Source organism: Gadus morhua, chromosome 16 (genome assembly GCF_902167405.1).
Source record: "Gadus morhua chromosome 16, gadMor3.0, whole genome shotgun sequence".
NCBI lineage: Eukaryota > Metazoa > Chordata > Actinopteri > Gadiformes > Gadidae > Gadus > Gadus morhua.
This window is the reverse complement of record NC_044063.1, coordinates 33,364,490-33,388,916: the sequence shown is the minus strand read 5'-3', so window position 1 is coordinate 33,388,916 and position 24,427 is coordinate 33,364,490. Positions and strand designations below refer to the sequence as shown.

Genomic DNA, 24,427 nt, shown 5'->3' with positions numbered 1-24,427 from the left:
ATGAAGGACTCTGCCTATAGAAGTGACTATTGCGCTGTGTTGAGATTCTGGAAGATTCGTTAATCTGTTTGTTGTCATGGACACCGAGGAGTTGAGGATAACCTTTCATCTCTGATATCATAGCTCATCATACCCTCCGTCCAGACCCTTTATCCCGTCAGAGCACCCGCACCAATACACTCCCTACTGATTGCGGTTTGTACATTGTTATTACCTTGACATACTTTAGTGTTTCATATGTTTGTAAATTAATGTATGTAATGTAAACCAATTGCTCAAATTGATCGACCATGGATCAAAGTAATTTAAATGTAAATCTGGTTTACCTGACAGGCCAGCGAACAATATCTGACAGCCCATTGGTGGGTATCTGATGAGGCTGGCAGCTCAGAAGATTCCGGTCGGCTCTCCGGTTGCGTACTGTGGAGCTTCTGAGCCACTGCACATCACTGGGTCTCCTCCACGGGTGGTCCTGTGTTCAACCCCCCTAGACACCAGAACCCAGGCCCCCGGCGCATCCAATGACGAGAGCCCCTACCCAAGCCAGCCCATCTGCAATCTCTATCTACAGACCATAGTTTAGCCACTGAAACTAGCAGTCCTGCGAGCCGTCTTCTCCTAGCTGCTGCTAGCAGCTAACTACTGCTAGCAGCATGCTGTGGGATACTTCCGGAGTTGCAGGAAGAAGCTACAGCGTATGTTTAGCGCTAGATATCCGGAGCTGACCACACCGGGGACCCCCTCACTGACCTTGCAATCGCTGACCATCGGATCGCTGACAACCAATCTCTTGACGGTGGAGTGCGCAGGTGAGATGGATTGTTTTCTGGGAGAAGCCCTTTGTATATCCTACTGCAAAGACATTGGCCTGCCCTCTCACTTGTCCCTCTTCAGATCCCCAGGTCTTTAAGAACAGCCCCTAGACGCATCATGCCCACCAACCAGTCTTCTCCCTGGGGCAGTGGGAGGCTGCGGACCCCCTCAAAGCCAGACTCCCCTACCACCATGACCACTGCTGCTAAGGTGCCTCACCCAACACACTGTCCCAGGAAGTTGTCACTCATGCATTCTGGGAGTAAAAACGGGCCCAGTGGGGACAGGATTAACAATAATGCCGCGTTTCCACTGCAGGGTGTGGTACGGTTCGGTTCGCCTCAGTCCGGTAGGGGGGGGGGGGGGCGGTATAGCCCTGGGGCCTGTACCATGAAGCTCGCTTAGAGGGTTAGCGAGGTATGTTGAGCTCCAAGCCTGGGTTAGTTGTACCACGGAAGTCGATCTCTTTTAGCGTCGCTGTATCACCATGGTGACTTATGCTCGCAACCAAACCTGGTCGGGAGCAGTTTTTCGGCTTAGTCTAGCCGGAGATCGGCTACTTAAATCGGCGTGCGCAGCTTCCTAGCCCCTCCTCTGACAATGGCGTCACCATTTGTGGGTGTTCCCGTGGACCCCGGCGCACTTCTCGTACAGGCGTCTCTCTGGAGACAGAGGGTTTTACGGGACAGAACCGATCCCTTGGCATTGTCTGACGATATTCAGATTTCAGACTTTATTGTCATTGTGCAAACAACGAAATTGGGGTTCTTCCAGGGCTCCAGACTAACTTTTTTCCTTGGGTGCACTGGTGCGCCTACATTTTTCATTTGGGTGCACCAGCACGTATTTATGGTGCACCCAAGTTGTGAGTTGTTGAGAGCGGGGGGGCGTTGGACCGTGCCTGCCGCTGAGTTGTTGAGGGGGGGGGGAGAGAGTGGTGGAGACTGGTGGGAGACTGGTGGGAGAGAGTGGTCTCTCTAAATTAAGAAGTATTTTAACGTTCAGCCTGCAAATTTACTAGTAGTAGGCTACTCATTTACAGTTATCTCGGACGCGTGCGGACACTACGATACGCGAACACGTCATTAATAAACACCCATGTCCCATCGCTTCGCAACCAGACACGTTTACCAGACTACTTACGAACAAAGACGTGAATCAGGCAATAAATCCACTTTCCTTGACAGCGGTCAAGTTCGGTGTGCATAAAAGTACCAACGGAGCTCAGTGGACCAATTGCGAACTACTGCAGCTGCTCTAAGTTAAACCCCAATCTGTTCGGAATAAGTGTATACGTGTCGATTAAAACAGACTACACCACCTCTTCTATTCGGCATAGAATTCAATGCCGAACAGATAATTGTATTCCGAATGAGGCGTAGGCTATATGATTATCTTCTATTCCGCATAGAAATCTATGCAGATCAGATGTGTCCATGTCAACGCGGCTAGTAAGTGCACAGCTTCTTTGTGTAGCATTGACTTGACATACGGTCCAACAAGGAAGATCAAATAACGAATACCCTCTGATGAGAATCTGTATCTCTCATAGAGAATATCGTTTGACAATGCCAAGGGATCGGTTCTCTCCCGAAAAACCCTCTGTCTCCGGAGAGACGCCTGCAAGATAAGTACGCCGTGGTCCAGGGGAACACCCACAAATGGTGACGCCATTATCGGAGGAGGGGCTAGGAAGCTGCGCACGCCGATATAAGTAGCCGAACTCCGGGTAGACTAATGCTGCGTTCGAGTATTCTCTGCGAACCGACTCGGATCTCGGATCTGACGCCACGCCCACACTTCAAGCGTTTTATTATTTTGCTCGGTCGTTGGAGGAAAACATGGACGCCACTAGGGCTGGGACGACGCGTCAACGTTATCGATGACGTTGACGCATAAATTACGTTGACGCGAAAAATGCGCGTCGATTAAAAAATAAATAAAAGAAGTGGCTCGAGTGGCTCCTCAGACTTTCATAAGTGCAAGGCGCCACGCACTCGTTCCTCTAAAGTATGGGAATTCTTTAATGTGAAAGGAAACGATTCCGTGATATGTCGTCTTTGCAAAATGGAGACTTTCCATTCTAGCACCACGGCAATTCACCAGCACCTGAAGAGGCACCACCCGGTAGCAGCTGCAGATGACCGAGCACCGTTGAATTCTAAGAATGCATTACTTTGCACTTTTATTTTGGAATTTAAAGGCAATAAACATGTATTGAAATGTTAAGGAATTCATATTTTTTTCATTCAGATATGTAAATCAACATGTATAAATTGCTATTAGTCAATTAATGGGGAGATAATCGAGAATCGAATCGAAATCGGTTCGAATCGTTAGATGAATCGATGCATCGGAAATTAAGAAGATTAATCGTTTAAAAAATAATCGTTTATCCCAGCCCTAGACGCCACCCGGAAAGCTGTTGTCGCGGTAGCATTGGCAGAGGACCAGGCGCTCCAAAATAAGTAGGCTATAGGCCATAGGCAGAGACACGGATGCAGTAAGGTATTGCAGTAATACGAGTGATTGAAATTGCCATTTAAACCACCAAAGTGGTCCAAGCACAATGAAAACCGTTCATACTTGAAGTCACAATGGGCGCAGCCATCTTGAATTCTGTCTCGCAATTTTGCTCGGTCACCACTGAGTTCAACCGAGATGGCGAGTTCGACGTCCGAGGAAAAGGGGCGTGTTTGTGCGTGTCGCTAGGCAACGTCCTCGGACCTCCGAGACGGATGGATATTAAAACGCAGCATAAGCTGAAAAGCTGCTCCCGACCAGGTTTGGTTGGGAGCGTAAGTCACCATGGTGATACAGAGACAATTAAAGAGATCGACTTTTGTGGTACAGCTAACCCAGGCTTTCAGCTCAACATACCTCGCTAACCCTCTAATCGAGCTTCGTAGTACAGGCCCCTGGATTGGGCTTTGCGGGTTTGTTTACCGGCGTTGCTATGGTTACCGGTCTTGCGTGTTCCAACGGTTTATTAGGTATCTAATAAATCGCTGTCTAATCAATACTTCATTCACTGCCTCTTCTGTGGTCATTACAATATTATGAATAGACTGCTCTGTAAAAAAAAAAAAATTATACCAGATAAATTTTCAGTCGCACCGGTGCGCCCAAATAAAATATTTGGTCGCACTACTCCGAATTCTAGGCGCATGTGCGTCCAAATTAGGCGCACTCTGGAGCCCTGGGTTCTTCATGAGAGATACAGATTCTCATCAGAGGGTGTTCGTTATTTGATCGTCCTTTTGGACCTTATGTAGACAATGCTTACTGTTGCGCATTGTGTCTCCGTGACAGAGTGATAGAGTGGAGGTAGCGCGTCAGTCTTGAATTTCTGCGCGGGGGGTTCGACTCCCAAGTGACACGAATTTAAGTGAAGCTTAAAAAGTCCCAGTTCTCATGCATATGGAATTATATTTTTGTGCTTATTTCGAACTTGAACCCATATTTTCAAGGCCTTGCTGGCACCACATCTATGGGGGTAAAATGCATGATGATAGACCGGCGAATTTGAACCCCGGTCGCTGGCGTTCAGGTTTTATACTAATCCACTACGCTACAGCCGCTACCTCTCAGCGGTTGAAAACATGCGATACATTTCTTACATAGGGTGTATTTAAAGTGAATTCCCTAAATGATAGAATAAGGCAGGATGGACGTTGCTTATGCATTTTTAAATCATCATCATTCTATTTGGATTAATGGCGAACAATTCTGCATTTGGCATAGTTATTTTATAGACAATATGCAGAATCTTTTCACTTATATGCATATAGACTGCTTGATCTATCGTAAAGGTGAGAAAAATGACGCAAAAAAGCCCCTTTCAAGTGAACGCGCACTGAACCTAAAGCGGAAAACCTGGTTCATCTAATTGAATCTAAAGTGAGCTTCGTGGTACCATTTAACTCTGATTGTGAGTTGCAGCTCTGTCGAGCCAGGTTTTCCCAAGAAAGCCTGGGTATGTTCAGCGAGGTTTGTGGTATACCCCCCAGCTCAGTTCTGAGGTCGCGTTTTCACTGCCGACGGTACCCAAATGGTAGGCTGGATGATGATCGCCGCGGCAGCTAAACATCGGAAAAGTTTTATGTTATTGTCGCGTTTTACATGTCGCGTTTTACGCGACATCTTCATTGTAAAGAATAATACCTCGAGGCTACTGTTTGTTTGTTTTTATCCCCACTTCGCCCGGAAGTGACGATTCTGTCGACCAATAAACGGAAGGGGTGTGTAGCTCGAATTTTCCGGCACCCTTTCAGGAGTCTCAGTACCCCAACGGATGAGTACTGAAGACGAGGGAAAAACGACTACGGCTCAGTCCGGGTCATGCCCACTTTTGGCAGTGGAAACGCAATCCGTAACGCACCTTTGCGAACCGTACCGCACCCTGCAGTGGAAACGCGCCATAAGGCTCCACAGGCCCCTGCCACTATGTCCCAATGCCAGGAAGAGACCCCCCATTTAGTACTGCCTAGAGTCACAAAGCCCCAGGGAACTGAGGAAATCAGGTGTAGTGGTCACCTGACTGGGCCCTGGGTCTTTTGTCCTAGTTAGAATAATATTCTGTCTCTTTATATACTTATCGTACTCATTTAGCAACCTCATATCAGTCCCTCCAGAAAAATGCAGCGTTTGTTTGTGATTCATGCGGCCAAAAATCCTTGATTATGCGGCACGTTTTCTTAAAAAATGCGATGAAATATGCGGCATATTTATGCAATTTTATGCGATGAAATTGCGGGAACTCACTAGGCTACTACCTTAATGTAAAGAGTCATTTCTTATTACTTTCTATGATAAACAAGCATACTACATCACAGAAAGTGCTGGGAATATTTACAATTTACAACTTGACCTGACGAGCTGGTTGTCGCCTTGCATGGTTGACTCTGCCGCCGGTGTGTCAATGTGTGTATTAAACGATGTAAGTCGCTTTGGATAAAAGCAACTGCTAAATGCCCTAATTGTAAATTGGAATATTTAAGTTCTGTTTGTTTTATTGTTTTATTTGAGACCTTAAAACATGGCTCAAACTTAAAAAACATTGAGTACAACTTCTGTAGCTTTACAAAAAGAATCTGCTACAACTTCTGTAAAAATGAATAAATAAATAAATTTTCCTGTTTTACAGAGGAAGCTTTTCAAAAGAGTAACAAAAAAGTGCAATCTTACAACTGCAAAGTTGCATCAACTCATTGAATGAAACTACAACAGTCCACTGTGAAAATGAAAACTAACTGCGTATCCTCTAACACTAGCCAATCATTCCTCATCCTCCATCCCCTCTCCCTCAACGTCCATCTTTTTAACCATCCTTGCATATTTGACTGCGGCAAAGTGGTTTTCCAGAGTTGACTTCCGCCTGTGGTCCAACATGCTTTGCAAACTGCTTTGCACGGTCTTTTGCACTTATCTTTGTTGGCAAATGAGACCACTTCATCTTGCCTTCGTCGCGGGGTTTGCGATGATGTTCACGTTGCGTAATTACTAGAGCTGTCAAGCGATTAAAATATTTAATCGTGATTAATCACATTAATTTCATAGTTAACTCACGATTAATCGCAATTAATCACAAATTCTTTTTCTATGCTAAATATCCCTTGATTTTTTTGTCCCATAATTCTTCTCATTTTAATTCTCTTATCAACATGGTGAAGTGCATCGGCTTGCCTTGTGCAAATGATTTTTTATTGATAACAGCATTGGCATATACTGATCAAAACAGGACGATACAAAAAAAAAGAGCCTATAGTGCAATTAAACGACTGCTTTGAACAAATGTCATTTGAACATAGCAGTCAGGCTACTGCTTCTTTGTTTTGAGCCAAAGAAAAAAAAAAAAAAAAAGATTTTTTTTTTTCAAATATAATAATTGCGTTAATCGCGCGATAAAAAAATTAACGCCGTTGAAATTGGTTTGCGTTAACGCCGTTAATAACGCGTTTAACTGACAGCTCTAGTAATTACGTCACTCCATAACGTTCCCATGGCAACAGGGGGAAATCGCTGCTTTTTTCGTGGAAATTGGCCATTTATGCGGTGAAAGTGCGGCATATTTGAAAAAATGCCGCCCCCTGCATGAATATGCAGACTTAGGCTGATTATGCGTTGAATTATGCGATCGCATAATCACGTTTTTCTGGAGGGACTGTCATATATATCCTAACCCCATGCTGAGGCTGGAAGTTTATGTAGTCTACTTTGTGCCACTCAATGTACCATTATACACCATGCTAAATACCTACATTAATTTATAGACTACCATAGTATACCTTCACAATAAGTTTTTGGTCTGTCCTCGCCTTGATTTCTCTCCTTGTTGGTCTCCTTGTTGGTCTGTCCTCTCCTTGTGTCCTCTCCTTGTTGGTCTGTCCTCTCCTTTGGTCCTCTCCTTGTTGGTCTGTCCTCTCCTTGTGTCCTCTCCTTCAAGGATTCAAGGAGTTTAATTGTCATTGTAATACACATCGAAATACAGTTTGGTGTTTAAATGTCTAAATGACACAAAACACAAAATAAGACGATGACAAATACATAGGCGTCGGGGACGCTGGGGACACGTCCCCACCAGATTTCGTCAAGATTAGTTTTGTACCCACCACCTGTAAAAAATAATAACCTACCGGGTAGTTGAATTATTATGGATTATTACACGGGTCTTCTCAATGCCGTGGAATTCTCAGTTTACTTGTATGGGCTCTTCCCAACTTCCGGCGGTGTGTTATATTTGATAATTCACCGTTGCTAAGTATAATTGACTGCTGTCAAGGAAAACAAATAACTTTTTGCCTCTAATGACGTCTTTGGTATCACTCCTCAAGTAGTCCGGTAAATTTTCAACCCCAGCGTCTTCAGTTGCTAGGCGACGTCAACGTCTTTGGCAGACTATTTCTCTTCTGATCAACACTATGAATGCTGGTAACAAATAAATTGTAAAAAGACACACCATGTGAAGTTATTATTTTTTTTTTTTCAAGTGGTCGGCTGTTTTAACTTGTAATTGATAGTCGGTGGAGTCAGTCTCTTGTTGACACAAAGTGACTTTTGGTCATTCTTGCTTCACTTGAATTCTGGAATAATTGTTGGGGGGGGGGGGGGGGGAGTCCAAGAGTTTTGGTTTGAATGCCTGATGTAGGCTAGATTGGATGAAATGCGTGTTGTGAATTGAGAACAGCCAGCCCATGATGTGATACAGCGTTCTGTGCAACAAATATTTTTTTCTTTTTCAATCTTGACGAGTGTGTAGCCACACGTTCGGCCCTTCTGAACTTAAACGCGCAGTTAATTTCCATTCCTAGCTCTTCTTGTTTATGTTGTTAGCTTAGCCATGTCATGTCACGTTGTCAACATTGGATACATGGAGCCGAACTGGGTCATATGTCCGATGCTTTTTTGGAAACGTTTTCTTCGTAAAACGTGCCAGACAGATTTTGTATACATTTTATTCCTTAGTAATTAGCTACATGGGTATACCGTCTTTCAGAACCTTTCATTACCGGCACTAAAGAGAGAAAAAAGAGTGCTTCCTCATTGTAGCCAGCACTTCTGAAAATGCACTTCCGAATGCGTCTCTGTCCCCAAATAAGAAAATGATACAAAGACAAAGTCAAAATGACAGAAATGGTGAAAACAATTGGGGGAGGGGGGAGGGTTTGGGAGGGGCGGGGGTTTAGGGTGTGATGGAGGCCAAAGCTCTTGGGAAAAAGCTGTGTGACAAGGTGTGTCCAGGGTGTGTTTCAGGCATGCAAATGACGGGCGATCGGTGCGAGAGTAATCTAATTGAGTACTCTTCCAATCCTTATAACACCGTTACCGTTACTTCCAAAAAAGTCGCCGCGTTACTATAATTGAAGCTGTTTTTTCATCAGACCAACTAGATTTCGCTCTCTCTCTTTACTGTTCATCCTTGGTTAGTCGGCACGAGACAATCGCATTAGTGATAACGATTGGCTGAGGTAGAGTATTATGTCACGGTGAGCCAATCAGAGGGGCGGGTGTTTACACAAAGTCGAAACTTTGTGTAAACGGACACACAACGACACAAGTGAGTCAACAAGAAACAGGAATGGCGAGCCCAAGTAATCCAAAAACAGCCTTCTTTAAATGGAAGTGGATTGAATTACTTTTCCCTCAAAGCAATTAAATGAAAGGGTGACATCGTGAAATGCACATTATGCGCTGGACAAAGTGCCTCTCCACGTCGGTGTCAAGTAATTCAAGCATCTTTCAACATCGCATGCTTCCGTGCATGAACATTGACATGTATTTTGAGTTCCATTAAAGAGGGGTGGAGTGGGGGTCCAAATTATTTGATCATTTGATCACAATGTACTTGAAGTAACACAATAGTCACTTTCCACAGTAACTAGTTAAGTCTGGTTTATACTACTCCGTAAAGTGCTGTAGCCTACGTAGACACGGAGAGCCCTCTCCGTAGATCTCTCCGTAGATGTACGTGTGTATCCCATATTTTTTAACTATCCCTCGACGCAACGAAGACGGCGGAGACGGAAAGGGCTGTGATTGGTCCAACACATTTTTTTTTTCCCGAATCACTTTTTCCGGTTGCGTATAGACCTCTGAAGAATAAGTCCCGCCTCCGAGGCTCTTGGTTCCATCGATCAAATGTCTATGGGAAATACCATGGGGTTTTTGAATGATCGTACATAACAAACTCTGTAGGTGGCGAAGAAGTAAAAGCTGCTCACGTTTCGCACCACACACTTTTTCCATCTAGATTCCACTTGGGTTTTGGATTGTTGGTGCCGTTAAAGTAGTAAACAATTATAAATGCTCCCCTAACAGCACGGACAATTTACGAATCCTACTATGGTCTCGCGAAGACCCACCATACTCTGTCTGTGATTGGCCGGGTTACATGCAACTCAACTGGACGCTTTAGACCTCTACGGTACCCTCGCTGTGAGCATTCGAGAGCGTCACAAAATAAACCTAATCCCTCACCCCTAACTAGGGTTGAGCACCGAAACTCGGTTCCAGTAGGGAACCGGTTCCGACGTAAACGGTTGTAACGAGATCGAATAAGAACGCACATTTCGGTTCCTCATAGCGGGGGCTGGCGTTTTTTAACGCCCCCTGCCCCGCCCCCATGGTGTTGTGGCGTCAACTTGCGTTAGTGCTGGGCGCTATACCGGTTCACACTGAATAACGGTGTGTATTTTCGTTAGGATATGATTTTTTTTATATACCGCCATACCGGCGTGTTTCAGACACTGTTTCAGACGGGACCCTTTTCAATGTTGCGCTAAACACGCATGGTACGACTACGACTTTCTTTATAGGTCCATGACTGCGAGGCGTGGTATTTCAGGCCAACTGGTAAGAGTGTGTCACGGCTTTCAAACATATAAACCAGTGGTTTTCAAACTGTGGGGAGTTCTTCAGGGGGGGCGCGACGTGAGAAAAAGATAAACCCGAAAAAACCCTGAAAGTCGATGATTCAAATCATCAGTCGTACTTCAACTGTAGAAGTAACATAACTGAATCCATTTTCAACCGTTTATCTTCGTGCAAACCATTTAACATATCTACACACTTGTATCTTCAATAATATCGAAACAGAATTTTGATATCATTTAAAATTTCTTCAGAATCACAGTTTTAGTTTCATACCGCTTCGTTTTCAGCTGTTTTCATTGAAGACGTCAGCCCATTCTGATACACCTACTTCTAGACATCGTAACTCATTCATTTTTCAACCGTTTACCATCATTCAAACCATTAAACACTGGACTGAAAATGCAGATCTGATTCGACTGGCAGTTTACACAGATTAAGATGTTCAAATGTATTTAAAAAAGGTTAAGCTAAAACATGCTTAGATAAAGTTGTTAAATTGTGTTAAGAAATGTGTTTAAAAACACACAAAGATGTTGTAATGATTAAAAAAATATGTTTCAAATGTTAAAATTATGATCAGAGATGTTTAAAATGTGTAAAATAATTAAAATAGCTTTCAAAACACAGGTATTTAGAAAAAAAAAATTGGGGGGGGGGCTCAGCTGAATTTTTTTCTCTGAGGGGGGGCTCACTCTCTCACACTTTGAAAACCCCTGATATAAACCATAAAGCCTATGGGCGCCTCGAGACTCGGGACGGACTTGTCAACGCGCTGCGGCATCGCTTACTTGATGTTGTTTTGATTGAAGATCGGCAGGTTGTAGTGGGTGAACGTGAATGAACATGGGTGTGTTGCGAGCGAATGTAATTTTAAAGTAACAAACAAACAAACTCAAAGCCGATGCATGCATCCAAAACTTTCCGTTCAAAACCAAATAAACAAATCAAAAACAGAGTCGTAATTCGCTTCAAATACTTTTTCTTTTCAAAACTTGGGAATTAATACAGCGCAGTACCGAGCGGTTGAAAACAATGTTGGCGTCTCCTCCTGTGGCTGCCTTGCGCACCTGAGTTATATTACCTAATATGACTTTGGCAGTAATGTTGCGCCATGATGCGTGCTTGCCTGCTTTCAGCGAGTAATTAATATTATTAGTAATTATTTTTTTTACAGATATTTATCAGTAATATAATAATTGTTATTATAAATTAAATTACTTATATTAATTATTATAAATAATTAATATAAGTAATTTAATGCCAACCGTAAATCTTGCATATCAAGTAGGCTAGCAAACATCGTTGCCATTCAACTCAGTGTCCGCTGACTTTCTGCTTAATGTGAAACCCATAACAAGTCGTGCATGTATGCAAGTGTGTGCAGTTTCGTTTTTTTAAGTGCCGGTTCGAGAACCGTTTTAGCACCGGAACCGTTTGAAAAGTACAGAGTAGGCACCGGTATAGGATAAAACCCAAACGATACCCAACCCTACCCCTAACCCTAACCATAGCATCTAATATCAAGCTAGTAAAAGTGCGGTAGTCGAATCCATAGAAGGTAGAATCAAAGATAGGGGTGATGTGTGTGACGGACCAATCAGTAATTGAGGCTGTCGTGTCTTTTCAGGTTATTGGCGTGGACATAGTAGGATTCGCAATTTCGCTTCCCGGTTTGACTTTAAACCTTATTTACTTTGTACCTTAAGGACCAATAAAACACCAAATAAGATTTGAAAAGCTTTTGAAGTTTATTTACAACGCTATTGACATGGTTAGTAATCATTATATAAGATCGATCAGGCGGCGAATTGCATTGCGTATCCAACATCCCGACGGAGAATTTCGATGGCTTAAGGGGTCTCTGTAGTAACGGAGTTGGAGTAGTATACTTTGGCCTACTTTTATAATTTATAACTGAGTAACTAGTTAGTTACTTTTTGGGAGAAGTAACTAATAACTAACTAATTGCTTCTTTTTTTTTTAAAGTAATTTGCCACACTGCTACTAACCAGGTAAAAAGTGTTCTAATTAAAGTTTTAAACCTTTTTAAATCTTATCTCCGTCCATCTCTGTTCCGTCGACGGATGGTTAAAAGATATTGGATGCGCACATAGCGCTACGGAGAGGGCTCTCCGTGTCTACGTACAGCACTTTACAGAGTAATACAAATCTGCCTTCATGCTGACCAATTAAAGACCTTATCGCTTATCGATTACTAAATGCGTTGGCAACGAATTTGGTCGCCGATTCGTTGTGTCGCGCGATTAATAAGTTACTCATAGGCGCAGCACTGTTTACAGCCAGCTGCCGACAGGTTGGTTCATGGTTCATCCACAGCGAGCTTTAGTGTGAGCGACAACAGCTTGTATTTTGGTCATATCTTAAAACTGGACTGTAGGCCTACATAAAAGTGTTGTACCTTCACTGTCTTTGGGTTAAAAAAACTCCTTCAACTCAGTATCCGTCTAGTCCAACCGAAAACTCTTTCAGCTGCTGCTGCTGCTGCAGACGTTTTGCCGATGGGCTCGGAGTCGGCAACGCGTAGTAATCACACAACCGGACGGTGTAGAAAGTCCCGTCAGTTAAAAATAGTAATGCCGTTTTTAAATCCATGTTAAAATCGGCAGGATATAGAGCTAGTTAGCTTAAAAAAAAAAACTGACCAATGGTCACAAACAGTGTCAAATGTGATGTGTTCAGGTCGGCTCAGTAATATGATTGATGCGTTCAAATGCAACAGAAAAAAAATAATAATAATTGAGATTTTGGTGAAAACTTGTTTTCCCAGTAATATAAAATAGATAGTAAAGATAGAATTATGACCTGTTTAATGTCCTATCTTGAACTATCATCATCTTATCAGCAATTAAAGCAATATAACAAGTTCTATTTCAAGGAGTCTCAAATGGTATCAATAGGTTTGACCGGTTAAACATGGACATCCCTTATATACATATAAAAGTATATCATACATTGTATGTTTTTTTTTGTGTTATCCCAGTTATGTTTTTTTATTTTTATTATTATTTAATATTACTTTTAATAGTTCCGGGACGTTGGAGCAATAACCTGTTGTTTTTACACTTCAGTCTGCACTGTGAATTTGAAGTAATGTTCAGTTTTTGAATAAAGATGCGGCAATTCCAAATGTTTCTTTTTTTTATCCGATTCATGGATTAATCGAAAAAATAATCGACAGATTAACTGATTATTAAAATAATCGTTAGTTGCAGCCCTAGTTGTCTTAGAATGCTTTTCTTCGTGAGGACCTTTACATCACTGCCCGTGACCTGCTATGTGTGGTAATTTCTTCTACTAACTATCATTTCCTATTTATTGAAGCATATAGCACAGGCCTTCTCATGTTAATAGGATATTACTCCAAAAAGAAAATTTCAACACACTTTTTTTGTCATACATGTGTTTGCATCCCTGGTGTTTTATCTGTGGATATTGACCTTGCCTTCCTTTTCAGGCGGTCACCACACACAGAGTCCAGGTCTTGGAGTTCAGCTCCTCAGATCTTTTTTAGGGATGCATCGATTGTGAAATTCTGGGTGGATACCGATACGATGTTTAAAATAACAATTTGGCCGATAGCCGATGCCGATACCGATGTTTTTTTGTTATTTATTCCCCCTTTTGTGCCAGGGAAACAAACCCTAACCCCCCACGCACGCACGCAGACACGCACCTCTTATACACGCACACATGATGACACGGGGAGAGGCTTTTATGATTTGTATGAAATCAATCTGTTTATTTCAACAACTGCGCCATCAACATTCAACATCAAAATGATTTCAACCTGGGTTTAGGCAGATAGGCCTACATGCGCCAAAAACAAACAAAAAGTTTGGTTCCTGTTTGTCAGTTGAGGTCATTTTATTTTTTTATTTTATTTTTTCCAGCAGCAGCGAATGATAGGTAGGTTGTTTTCATTTAAAAGCGAGAAAATTCGCTCATCCTTACACATGCATCACAACATGCATCAACAAACAACATAACAGGCAAACATTACAATAATCTGAGGCCTCAGATGGGAGCTTCTCTTTGCGTGTTACTTCATTCTCTGAAGGTACGCTGGGGAGAAGTCCACTGAGTGTTTGAATCAATGAGTTCTTATTCACTTCGGTTGGCTTCTGGATAAACCAAAAGCCTTTTTGTACCAGATGGTTATCTTTACAACTGAAGCTGCCCTGGATGCCATTGGAGGGGGTAGCGGCCGTGCCATCTAACCCTCTGGCTTCGTTGACGCTAGCCAGGGGGTTGAGGAACAGGCCCATACATCAAAGGATTGCATGGAAGATGATTTACAACACACGAAAAGATAGGAACAGGCAGGCAATAAAATGCATCACACGACCCTCGAACGTTCACACTTTAAATGACCCAAAAGGAGAGCAGAAGGCAGGCAATATATGCATCACACAAAATAGTAACAAAACTTAAGTTCATAGATAGACCAAAAACATAACAACACGTAGATTTTCCATCACAATCCCCCCTTTGATTATTTATAATCACAAAATGATGCAACCTTTGAGATTAAAATGATCACTTAATCACAACATGGATATGTTCATAATCTACTATGTCCGACCATGGCCTCCAAGTACAGATATTTATACCAACGTTCGCTTTTACAGAAGGTAGTCTAAAAGTCACCTAACATCACATGGAAAAATACAATTAAACTTCCATCACACTATCAATCCCATCAGATAGTGGTCCAGGGCTGGCATCCATTCTGAATGATGTCGATTCTGGCCCCATCTCTCCCCAGGCCAGAGACAGTCTTTTGGGCCTGGTTCTGACGTGATTGTGTGTGCAAGGGTGAGTTACTTGCACTTCACCCTGGTTTCAGTGTTGGGGTGACGCTCAAGGGGGTTGGGTCGGAAGTGACCTTTGTTGTTGGTGATGGTGCCCGCTTGCAGTGGCTGGTGTGGGTCTGGGTAGCACTCTTAGCCACCCTGCTGTGATCCACAGGACTTGGAATGATTCCAACCACGTTGGTGAATTCCAGGCACGTCTCCGATAGTATTCCATGTATCGTGGAGTTGCCCTGCCTTGGGCTGTATCTGCAGTTGCCTTGGCTTGTTGTCCCGTAGACGTTGTTCTCTACGGGACCACTCTCCCTCTCTACTGTCCCACCACTCCGAGGGTGGTACGCACAATGGTTGCGTGGGTCAATTCTGTTGGATGACTTGGTTCACCAAATATGAACCATTGTCACTGGATAATTTCTTTGGGAATCCCCCCTTTTGATAATTATCCACATAAACATTACAATCAAGTCATCTGTTTCCATATATTCAAAAGTCATACAAATAAAAACTAAAAAAACTAAAACAAAGAAACAAGGCTACCTTTTAAAAACATTTCTAAACAAAAATATTCTTATTTGATGTGTCCTGTGTTGATGTGCTGCTTCCGTGATACAAACACATGAGTAGTTGGCAAGCACTTGATGTTTACTACTCTAAACATTAATTGTCATCCAGCCAGTATTAATAACACACAGTATAACCCAAAATGTTTACGGTATTCTTCTTCTCTTTCCCATTGTCCTTCATGATGTCTCTGAGGGACCTGCATGGGGTTTGTTTCATTTTTTTTTCTGAGTAATTATTTCCTTTGGTTTGCTTTGGTATACCCAAGGTTGTTGTTGTGGGCTCCCCATCCCCCCTCTTGACGCATGGACTTTCCCATGTGTCAATTTACCATAATAAGGGAAAGCCCAGGCCTGTAAGCATGGCTTGCTGTTGCGAGCGCACCAAAAACCCTCTACTTTAACTCTGAAAAACATTGTAGCATACATCATGATTATGCTTTTTTGGGGTTCAATTTTAACGTTTTGTGCCTTAATGAATTCTACCGCTGTCGTACATTTGGACTCTGTCTTACACATTTCTTTAACCTTCAACTTTTCTACTTGTCTATGTTTCTTCAAACCACTTTTCCTGATGACTTTCAAACCTTTCAGATGTCATTTTTAGAAATTATCACACAATTTATACACGGTCCTAGTTACACATTAAATCTCGTCTCTTGTAATATGCGTGAATGCTGTGTCTAGTGCGATACTTTCCGTACACTGCTCTTCTCTCCATCCGCCTGGACACGCCTCCACCTCTCTCTCTGCTTCCTGCCTCTCATCCGCATCACGGGCTGTCCTTTGAAGTGCCTGTCCCCACGTCTCTCCCGTCTCTTTGACCCTCCTTTGTCTCTTTGTTCAGGCCACTTCAATGTGGCTACACAGGCACCGTGGAGGCCACCACTCTGGTGCTGTTGGTCCTGCTGGACTGTCTCCTTGTGTCGTCCAGCAGACCGGTCCGTAGCTCTTCAGGTGGGCCTCCCATGGTCTGTAACTTCATAAAGTCTGATGTAGAGGAGTCGTGACGTGGGGTATTTGCACTGTATTGGGCCACTGGTCGGGCTGAAAGCAGGAGAAGGAGGAGCGTTGTCCAGGTCCGGATCTATTTGAACAAAACTCGATGCAGATGGGTTATCTTTCTCCCCAACCCTTTCCTTATCTTGTCTTGCCTTACGTTCTCATCTATCTCTTCTCCTTCCATAACACATACTTCTTCCAATCTCTCTCATACTTTCGTCAATTCAACTTGTTGCCATTTTGGCAATAAAACATTAACAAAATATCATAATATAAAAATCTGCATTTTCAATATTAGGCAATACACTTCTGTACTACACTACGATACAAAAAAAGAGCCTATAGTGCAATTAAACGACTGCTTTGAACAAATGTCATTTGAACATAGCAGTCAGGCTACTGCTTCTATGTTTTGAGCGAAAGAATTTTTTTTATTTTTTTTAAATAAAACAATTGCGTTAATCGCGCGATAATTTTTTTAACGCCGTTAAAATGGGTTTGCGTTAACGCCGTTAATAACGCGTTTAACTGACAGCTCTAATAATAACCATATATAATATTACATTTAGCTGATCAGGTCGCGTAAGGCTGGTGAGAACCATACAACAATCATTTGGATGTGGTGCTTGCGTGCGTTGTGACGCTGAGACCATTTTGCGTGTTGGTTTGGTGTTGGTGTTATGTGTTATGGTGCTCATACCTCCTCCTTGGACCTGGCCTGCTCCTGCGTCCCGTCAATGCGAATGCCCCCTTCCACCTCTGCCTCTTGGATGATTCACAGTCACTTCACGGGAAGGTGCGAACTGCCAGCCGGCCCTTCCATTGTCTTTGTCGATTCTTTCGGGAGAATCGTTGAACCAAGGATCCATGACGCCACAACGAAAGCAGGCCTGCCTCTGTGCTTCCCCACTTTCCTGTGGTCGTCCTTGCCGTCCGGCGCCTCCACGAACATTATTTCAGCTTGGTCTCTCCCGGGAATGTCGCCTTGAATACGACCCTACCGTAGGCCCAGTTTGACTTGGCGTGGTTCGCCGATGGGTGATGGGCCATTTCCAGAATGGCTGGAGCGAGGGATTCCCCTCCCACTGCAGCTATGTCTTTAATGTCACTGGGTCTCCATGCACGGAAAACGTATGCCGGACTGCCATAACCCCTGTTGCGCTGTTAGCGGGTGCCTCCTTTGCCGTGAGGTCTGGATAGAGGTTGAATGATAGTGGCGGCCTGGGCGTTGTCGTCATACGGTGGAGGTGAAGGGGGATTCGCATGCGGTCCACCGGTGCAGTCCAGGTCCGGGTCTACATCTCGGGTGAAATCGAGATAAAAAATTCCTACACTCTCTACGCACTCTGTCCCTGGCTGATTTTTTTTTTCTCTATCCTGGCCCCAACAACCGTTTAAGCTAAAACGTTTAAGCCCAGTTTATACCAATATTTCATTATGTTTCTCCCGATCTATTATATATTTTTAGATCCATACACACTATTATTTACTGTTATCTAATATCACCGTAACCTCCTTGTTACTACACATATATACATATTTATTAATGAATGCCTATTATTATTATTATTATTATTATTATTATTATTATTTATATATATATATAACACCAACCGCGCTTCAACGGGTTTCTCTTTACCGTTCCCGACGGACTCTAGCTGCCCTTTCTGTTACCTATATAGCCATATATATATCGACGGAACCGGAGCTTTACCGTATGTTCCTATAACAGAGTTTCCTTGAACGAGGCCTAAGTTCAGATATAAGTTTACGTTTACCGAAACATTTATATACCGTTCCTGTAACAGATTTTATTTGGAAGCTTTAAACAGTATTGTGATCTCACCTGCTCAAATTCTTTTTCCTTTGGATACCGTACTGAATACCCCTACTTCATCCCCCACAGACACCCTTTCCTCGACCCCATTAGTCTGGTTACAGTCACCTGGAGGCGAGGTAGAGCTTTGGGACTGAGACCGAATCCTCAGACCTGACTTGGCAGACACCTAGGGATTTTTCACGGGATCTTCAGGTTAGGTATCCCGGACGAGCCCCAAAATTGTCGTGGCAATTTCTCTATCAGAGTTTGCGTCTAAGACAGATGAGATATTTAGATGCAAAAAAGCACACAATACTGTTGACAATTAATGATCATATATATTTGTAATAAAAGTACGAACAAAGATACATCACAACATGCATCAACAAACAACAGAACAGGCAAACATTACAATAATCTGAGGCCTCAGATGGGAGCTTCTCTTTGCGTGTTACTTCATTCCCTGAAGGTACGCTGGGGAGAAGTCCACTGAGTGTTTGAATCAATGAGTTCTTATTCACTTCGGTTGGCTTCTGGAGGGGGTGTGTCCCCCAATAAACCAAAAGCCTTTGTGTACCAGATGGTTATCTTTACAACTGTAGCTGCCCTGGATGCCATTGGAGGGGGTAGCGGCCGTGCCATCTAACCCTCTGGCTTTGTTGACGCTAGCCAGGGGGTCGAGGAACAGGCCCATACATCAAAGGATTGCATGGAAGATGATTTACAACACACGAAAAGATAGGAACAGGCAGGCAATAAAATGCATTCAACACTTCCAATGTTTTTATTGAGCAGGCTACACTGTGTCGCGCTGCTATGATGTCACGATGTTTACGTAGCTGCCGCGGCGATCGACATCCGGCCTACCATAAAGGGTACTGTCGGCGGTGGAAACGCGACCTCGGAACTGAGCTGGGCTATACCGGACTGAGGCGAACCGAACCGTACCGCACCCTGCAGTGGAAACGTGGCATAGGTGGTACAACCTGAGACAATAAAAAAAGAATTGCTTTCTGCATTTTTGTTTTTTCTTTTCCCTGCATTGTACAGAACTCGTACCGAACCGTGATGTCTGAAACGAGCTATGACGCAAACTGTGACTTCAGTGTACCGTAACACCCCTAGTGTATGGACACCTAACTTAGGGATCCTAACTTAAGAAATTCCTAACTTAGGATAGTTCTGTAATGGCTAAATTGGCACGATAAGATACGATTTATTCCTAAATTAAGTAAGGAAACCTCCTTCTGTAATACCAAACCCCCTAAATGCCTTTCTATCTCAGGATAGGATTTCAGAGTTAGGAAGTTTCTGTAATGAGGCCCCAGGTTGTTATCCAAACACGACTCTGCCATGTATTGGACCCCCTGCCTATAATGGCACTCATTGTCATTAATGAGCCCCACCACAGTGGTGTCATCAGCAAATTTGATTATAGTGTTTGATGAATGGATGGGTACGCAGTCATGGGTGAGGAGGGTGTAGAGGGCTGGGCTGAGAACACCCCTGGGGCGCACCAGTGTTCAAGGTAATAGTTGAGGATGTCAGATCCCCTACTCTGACATTCTGCGGTCTGTTTGAAAGAAAGTCCAGCATCCATGAGCAGGGTGAGGTGGGGAGACCAAGATGAATGAGTTTGAGGACCAGTTAATGCGGGACTATGGTGTTAAAGGCAGAGCTGAAGTCCACAAAGGGCAACCTTACATATGTGTTCGGGTACTCCAGGTGGGACATGGCTGTGTGAAATGCGATGGAGACGGCGTCCTCTGTGAATCTATTTGCTTTATAGGCATACTGGTGACTGAGTGACGAGAGGTGGGGCTATGTTCGAGCTGCAGCTATGTTCCAGCTGCAGCGATGCGTGTCTGCATGTTATCTCCCTGTCCGAGAGAAGCAAAGAGTGTGCTGATCAATTGCAAATATATCTGTTTTGTGTGATTTGGGGGAAAAAAAGGTTCTGCAGTTTTTAAAAAAACTTTGATTCCTCTCCTTGTTAGTCTCTCCTGATGTCTCTCCTGACTCCTTGTAAGTCTCTCCTATCCTTGTTGATCTGTCCTCTCCTTGCGTCCTCTCCATGTCGGTCTGTGCTCTCCTTGTGTCCTACCCTTGTTGGTTTCTCCTCCCCATGTTGGTCTGTACTCTCCTTGTTGATCTCTCCTCTCCTTGTGTCCTCTCCTTGTTGGTATGTCCTCTCCTTTTTTCCTCTCGTTGGTCTCTCCTCTAGTTGTGTCCTCTCCTTGTTGGTCTGTCATCTCCTTGTTTCCTCTCCTTGTATCCTCTCCTTGTTGGTCTGTCCTCTCCTTGTTCCCTCCCCTTGTTGGTCTGCCTTCTCCTTGTGTCCTCTCCTTGTTGGTCTGTCCTCTCCTTGTTCCCTCCCCTTGTTGGTCTGCCTTCTCCTTGATTCCTCTCTTTGTGTCCGCTCCTTGTTGGTCTGTCCTCTTCTTGTTTCCTCTCCTTGTTGCTCTGTCCTTTCTTGTGGATGACCTTGTGTGTTCTCACCTGTCACTACCAGAGGGCCCTCTCCCCAGAGGAGGACATGGAGACCAGCAGTGCCTTCCACCCCGACAACCGAAAGCACACGGCAACAACAAAAAGGCCCACCAAGCAGTCAACAGCGCATAATGGATATGCACCAGCAGAGTACCAGAGTCACCAAGTACCTTCTGCTACCCAATGTAGCGCTCCAAAAACTGAAGCAGCTACCTGCCACTCCCTGCCAAAGCCCTGGCCCTCGGCCTCCGGGGAAGGCTGCTCCCTCCAGTCTGGGTGGGGGAGCACTATATTGTCTTCTGAGTCCTCTGCCTACTCCACAGCCAACGAGGTCAAGACAAAAGGTAAGGAACACTACCCAACAAGCCGTGACACCTTTCTGCTGTTTTTGAAGGGTTAGTTCAGGATTTGGGCTGTTTTGCCTGTCTTGATCCTTCCAAGCAGTGTGCAAATTACCCGTCAATATTCGGGGGGTTCTCCATCTCCCGATTGTTGCGCAATACCAATTTTCTCAATATGTAGTAGGCCTATAGCATTGGACCACTACCAACCACAAGGCCTACATAACCATGCAGTATGCCAAAGCCAGACTTCTCAACATTACGTCTTCTGTTTGGGGCATATGGCTAATTTTCATACGTGCACAGTAGGTATGTAACGGTACTAGGGCTGCAACTAACGATTATTCTAATAATCGATTAATCGGTCGATTATTTTTTCGATTAATCGATGAATCGGATAAAAAAAAAGAAACATTTGGAATTGCCGCATCTTTATTCAAAAACTGAACATTACTTCAAATTCACAGTGCAGACTGAAGTGTAAAACAACAGGTTATTGATCCAACGTCCCGGAACTATTAAAAATAATAGTCAATAATAAAAAAATTAAAAAAACATAACTGGGATGACACAAAAAAAAACATACAATGTATGATATACTTTTATATGTATATAAGGGATGTCCATGGTTAACCAGTCAAACCTATTGATACCATTTTCGAGACTCCTTGAAATAGAACTTGTAATATTGCTTTAACTGATGATAAGATGATGATAGTTCAAGATAGGACATTAAAACAGGTCATAATTCTATCTTTACTAACTATTTTATATTACTAGGAAAACAAGTTTTCACCAAAATCTCAATATATATATATTTTTTTCTGTTGCATTTGAACGCATCAATCATATTACTGAGCCGACCTGAACACATCACATTTGACACTGTTTGTGACCATTGGTTATTTATTTATTTTAAGCTACTAGCTCTATATCCTGCCGATTTTAACATGGATTTAAAAACTGCATTACTATTTTTAACTTACGGGACTTTCTACACCGTCCGGTTGTGTGATTACTACCTCTGCTTTGAATGACTGTTGATGCACGCGGTGCCGACTCCGAGCCCGTCTGCACAACGTCTGCAGCAGCAGCAGCTGACAGTTTTCGGTTGGACTAGACGGATACTGAGTTGAAGGAGTTTTTTTAACCCAAAGACAGTGAAGGTACAACACTTTTATGTAGGCCTACAGTCCAGTTTTAAGATATGACCAAAATACAAGCTGTGGTCGCTCACACTAAAGCTCGCTGTGGGCGTGCATGAACCATGAACCAACCTGTCGGCGGCTGGCTGTAAACAGTGCTGCGCCTATGAGTAACTTATTAATCGTGCGACGCAACGAATCGACGATTTTTATCGATTTTATCGATTCGTTGTCGCAGCCGTAAACGGTACACGTATTTGTACCAATCCGTCACGGTACAGGCTACACCCCGAAGCCGCCGCCAGCTAATAATTGTAAAAGCCAAAATAAGCCGCCATCTGATAAACTTTGGCTGAGCCAGCTAGAATTATTTGCATCAAGCAATAATGATATCACATAGTAGGGCTTTGACTCCGAATGTCAATGAAGTATTGATTAGACAGCGATTTATTAGAAACCTAATAAACCGTTGGATCACGTAAGACCGGTAACCATAGCAACGCCAGTAAATAAACCTTGCGAAGCCCAATCCAGGTCTTACTGAAAGCATTTAATGGTCAAGATATTATTAATACATTTTCGAATATATTTGAATATTAATATTAATAACAAACAAACTTCGAATATGATTTTTGGGCAAAAGTCCTAGCCCTATCACATAGAGACATACACACGAAAAATTCAGACATTTGTAGCCATGGAAATTTGGCGGCTGCAGCAGCCATTTAGGTTTTGGCTGAGCCGGCTAGCCAGCCAATAACTTCATCAGCCAGCCATTATTCTCAAAACAAATCGCTTCGGGGACTAGTACAGGCACTTCGGTGTGGTTACAGAGGTGTACCGCGGTTCGTAAATGTGGCGTACATAGCATTAATATGGTGAATGTAAAGGCTTGTTTTGCGATGTGGAATTTAAAACTTGAAGTCGGAGATCCACCCGGACCGTTTAGCCAAAGTATACTACTCCGACTCCGTAATCCGCTCAGCAGCTCTCCGTCGGGATGTCAGATACGCAATGCAATTCGCTGCCCGATCCATTTTATATGTTGATCACAAACGATGTAAGCAGTGTTGTAAATAAACTTTGAGGAGAGGGTCTCTGACAGGCTCTCCATAGCCCTCTCCATAGCACTTTAACATTCACATTTGAAAAGGCACCATCCAGGTATTACTATCACGGTTAGTGTGAAAAAAAAAAAAGAGCTTTGCAAACCCAGCTACTAACACTATTTCAACAACCCTTGTTTGGGAATTCAGAAATGCAAATGCCATGACCAAGTTTATTGGTGTTTTCATTGCTGCTTATCTACGGGTTGCGAAACAAGCAGGTTTTTATTTTATTTCCCCCTTAACTATTAACCGTACCGTACCGTGACTTCAAAACCGAGGTACGTACCGAACCGTGACTTTTGTGTATCGTTACACCCCTAGTGCATAGAACTGGATGGCTCCGCTTGGCAAAAAATAAAACATATTCGTTTATAGATGTTTTTAATTCTGAATACTGGACGTAGCGAGCTTAAAAACATTTAAGTGACCATAAGTGACAATAAAATATTTAGGTATTTTTTGATAAAATTTGAGAGCCCCTTCAAATTTTGCTTTTGAGGCTTTCAGGGGGACTCGTGGGTAAATCAGGGGGGTCGAGCCCCCCTGGACACCCCCATGTATTTCGCACACTGCTTCCAAGGGTGAGAGGAGTGGGACCACCCTTCTTCTACGAATTCAGTGATCCTATCATACGTACCTGGTAGCATTATCACAGTGATATAACTCACAACTCACAACTAATACACCTTCCAGACAATGGAAGCATTTTCTTGTGTATTTCTTCCATAAACTATGTAAAAAAAAAAAAAAAAAAGCGTATTCTGAAAAGTATTCTGAATACAAACTACCTGAGATAATCTTCATGGACATGCAAACATTTCTCCATAACGGCCGGGTTCATCAGGATTTCTCTGTGATGCAAGCTCAATCCAGAGTTTCTGTCTCCTGGAGACCCTCCTGATCCTGTGACCTCACATCCTGTTTCTGTGCACGGATATTTCTGG

General features: G+C 43.2%; 1 protein-coding gene across 4 annotated transcripts in view; it reads left to right on the top strand.

Moving 5' to 3' along the window:
* ttll4 (tubulin tyrosine ligase-like family, member 4) overlaps window positions 1–24,427 on the top strand; it is a 111,883-nt gene that overhangs the window by 529 nt on the left and 86,927 nt on the right. For 2 of the 4 annotated variants that reach the window (XM_030380679.1, XM_030380676.1), the window contains exons 2-5: window positions 124–195; window positions 334–809; window positions 895–1,023; window positions 20,911–21,232. In XM_030380679.1, the coding sequence (XP_030236539.1) occupies window positions 931–1,023; window positions 20,911–21,232 (415 nt within the window). In that variant the 5' untranslated portion in view covers window positions 124–195; window positions 334–809; window positions 895–930. The remainder of the gene's footprint in view (window positions 1–123; window positions 196–333; window positions 810–894; window positions 1,024–20,910; window positions 21,233–24,427) is intronic. The other 2 variants (XM_030380677.1, XM_030380678.1) reach the window with 2 other exon arrangements.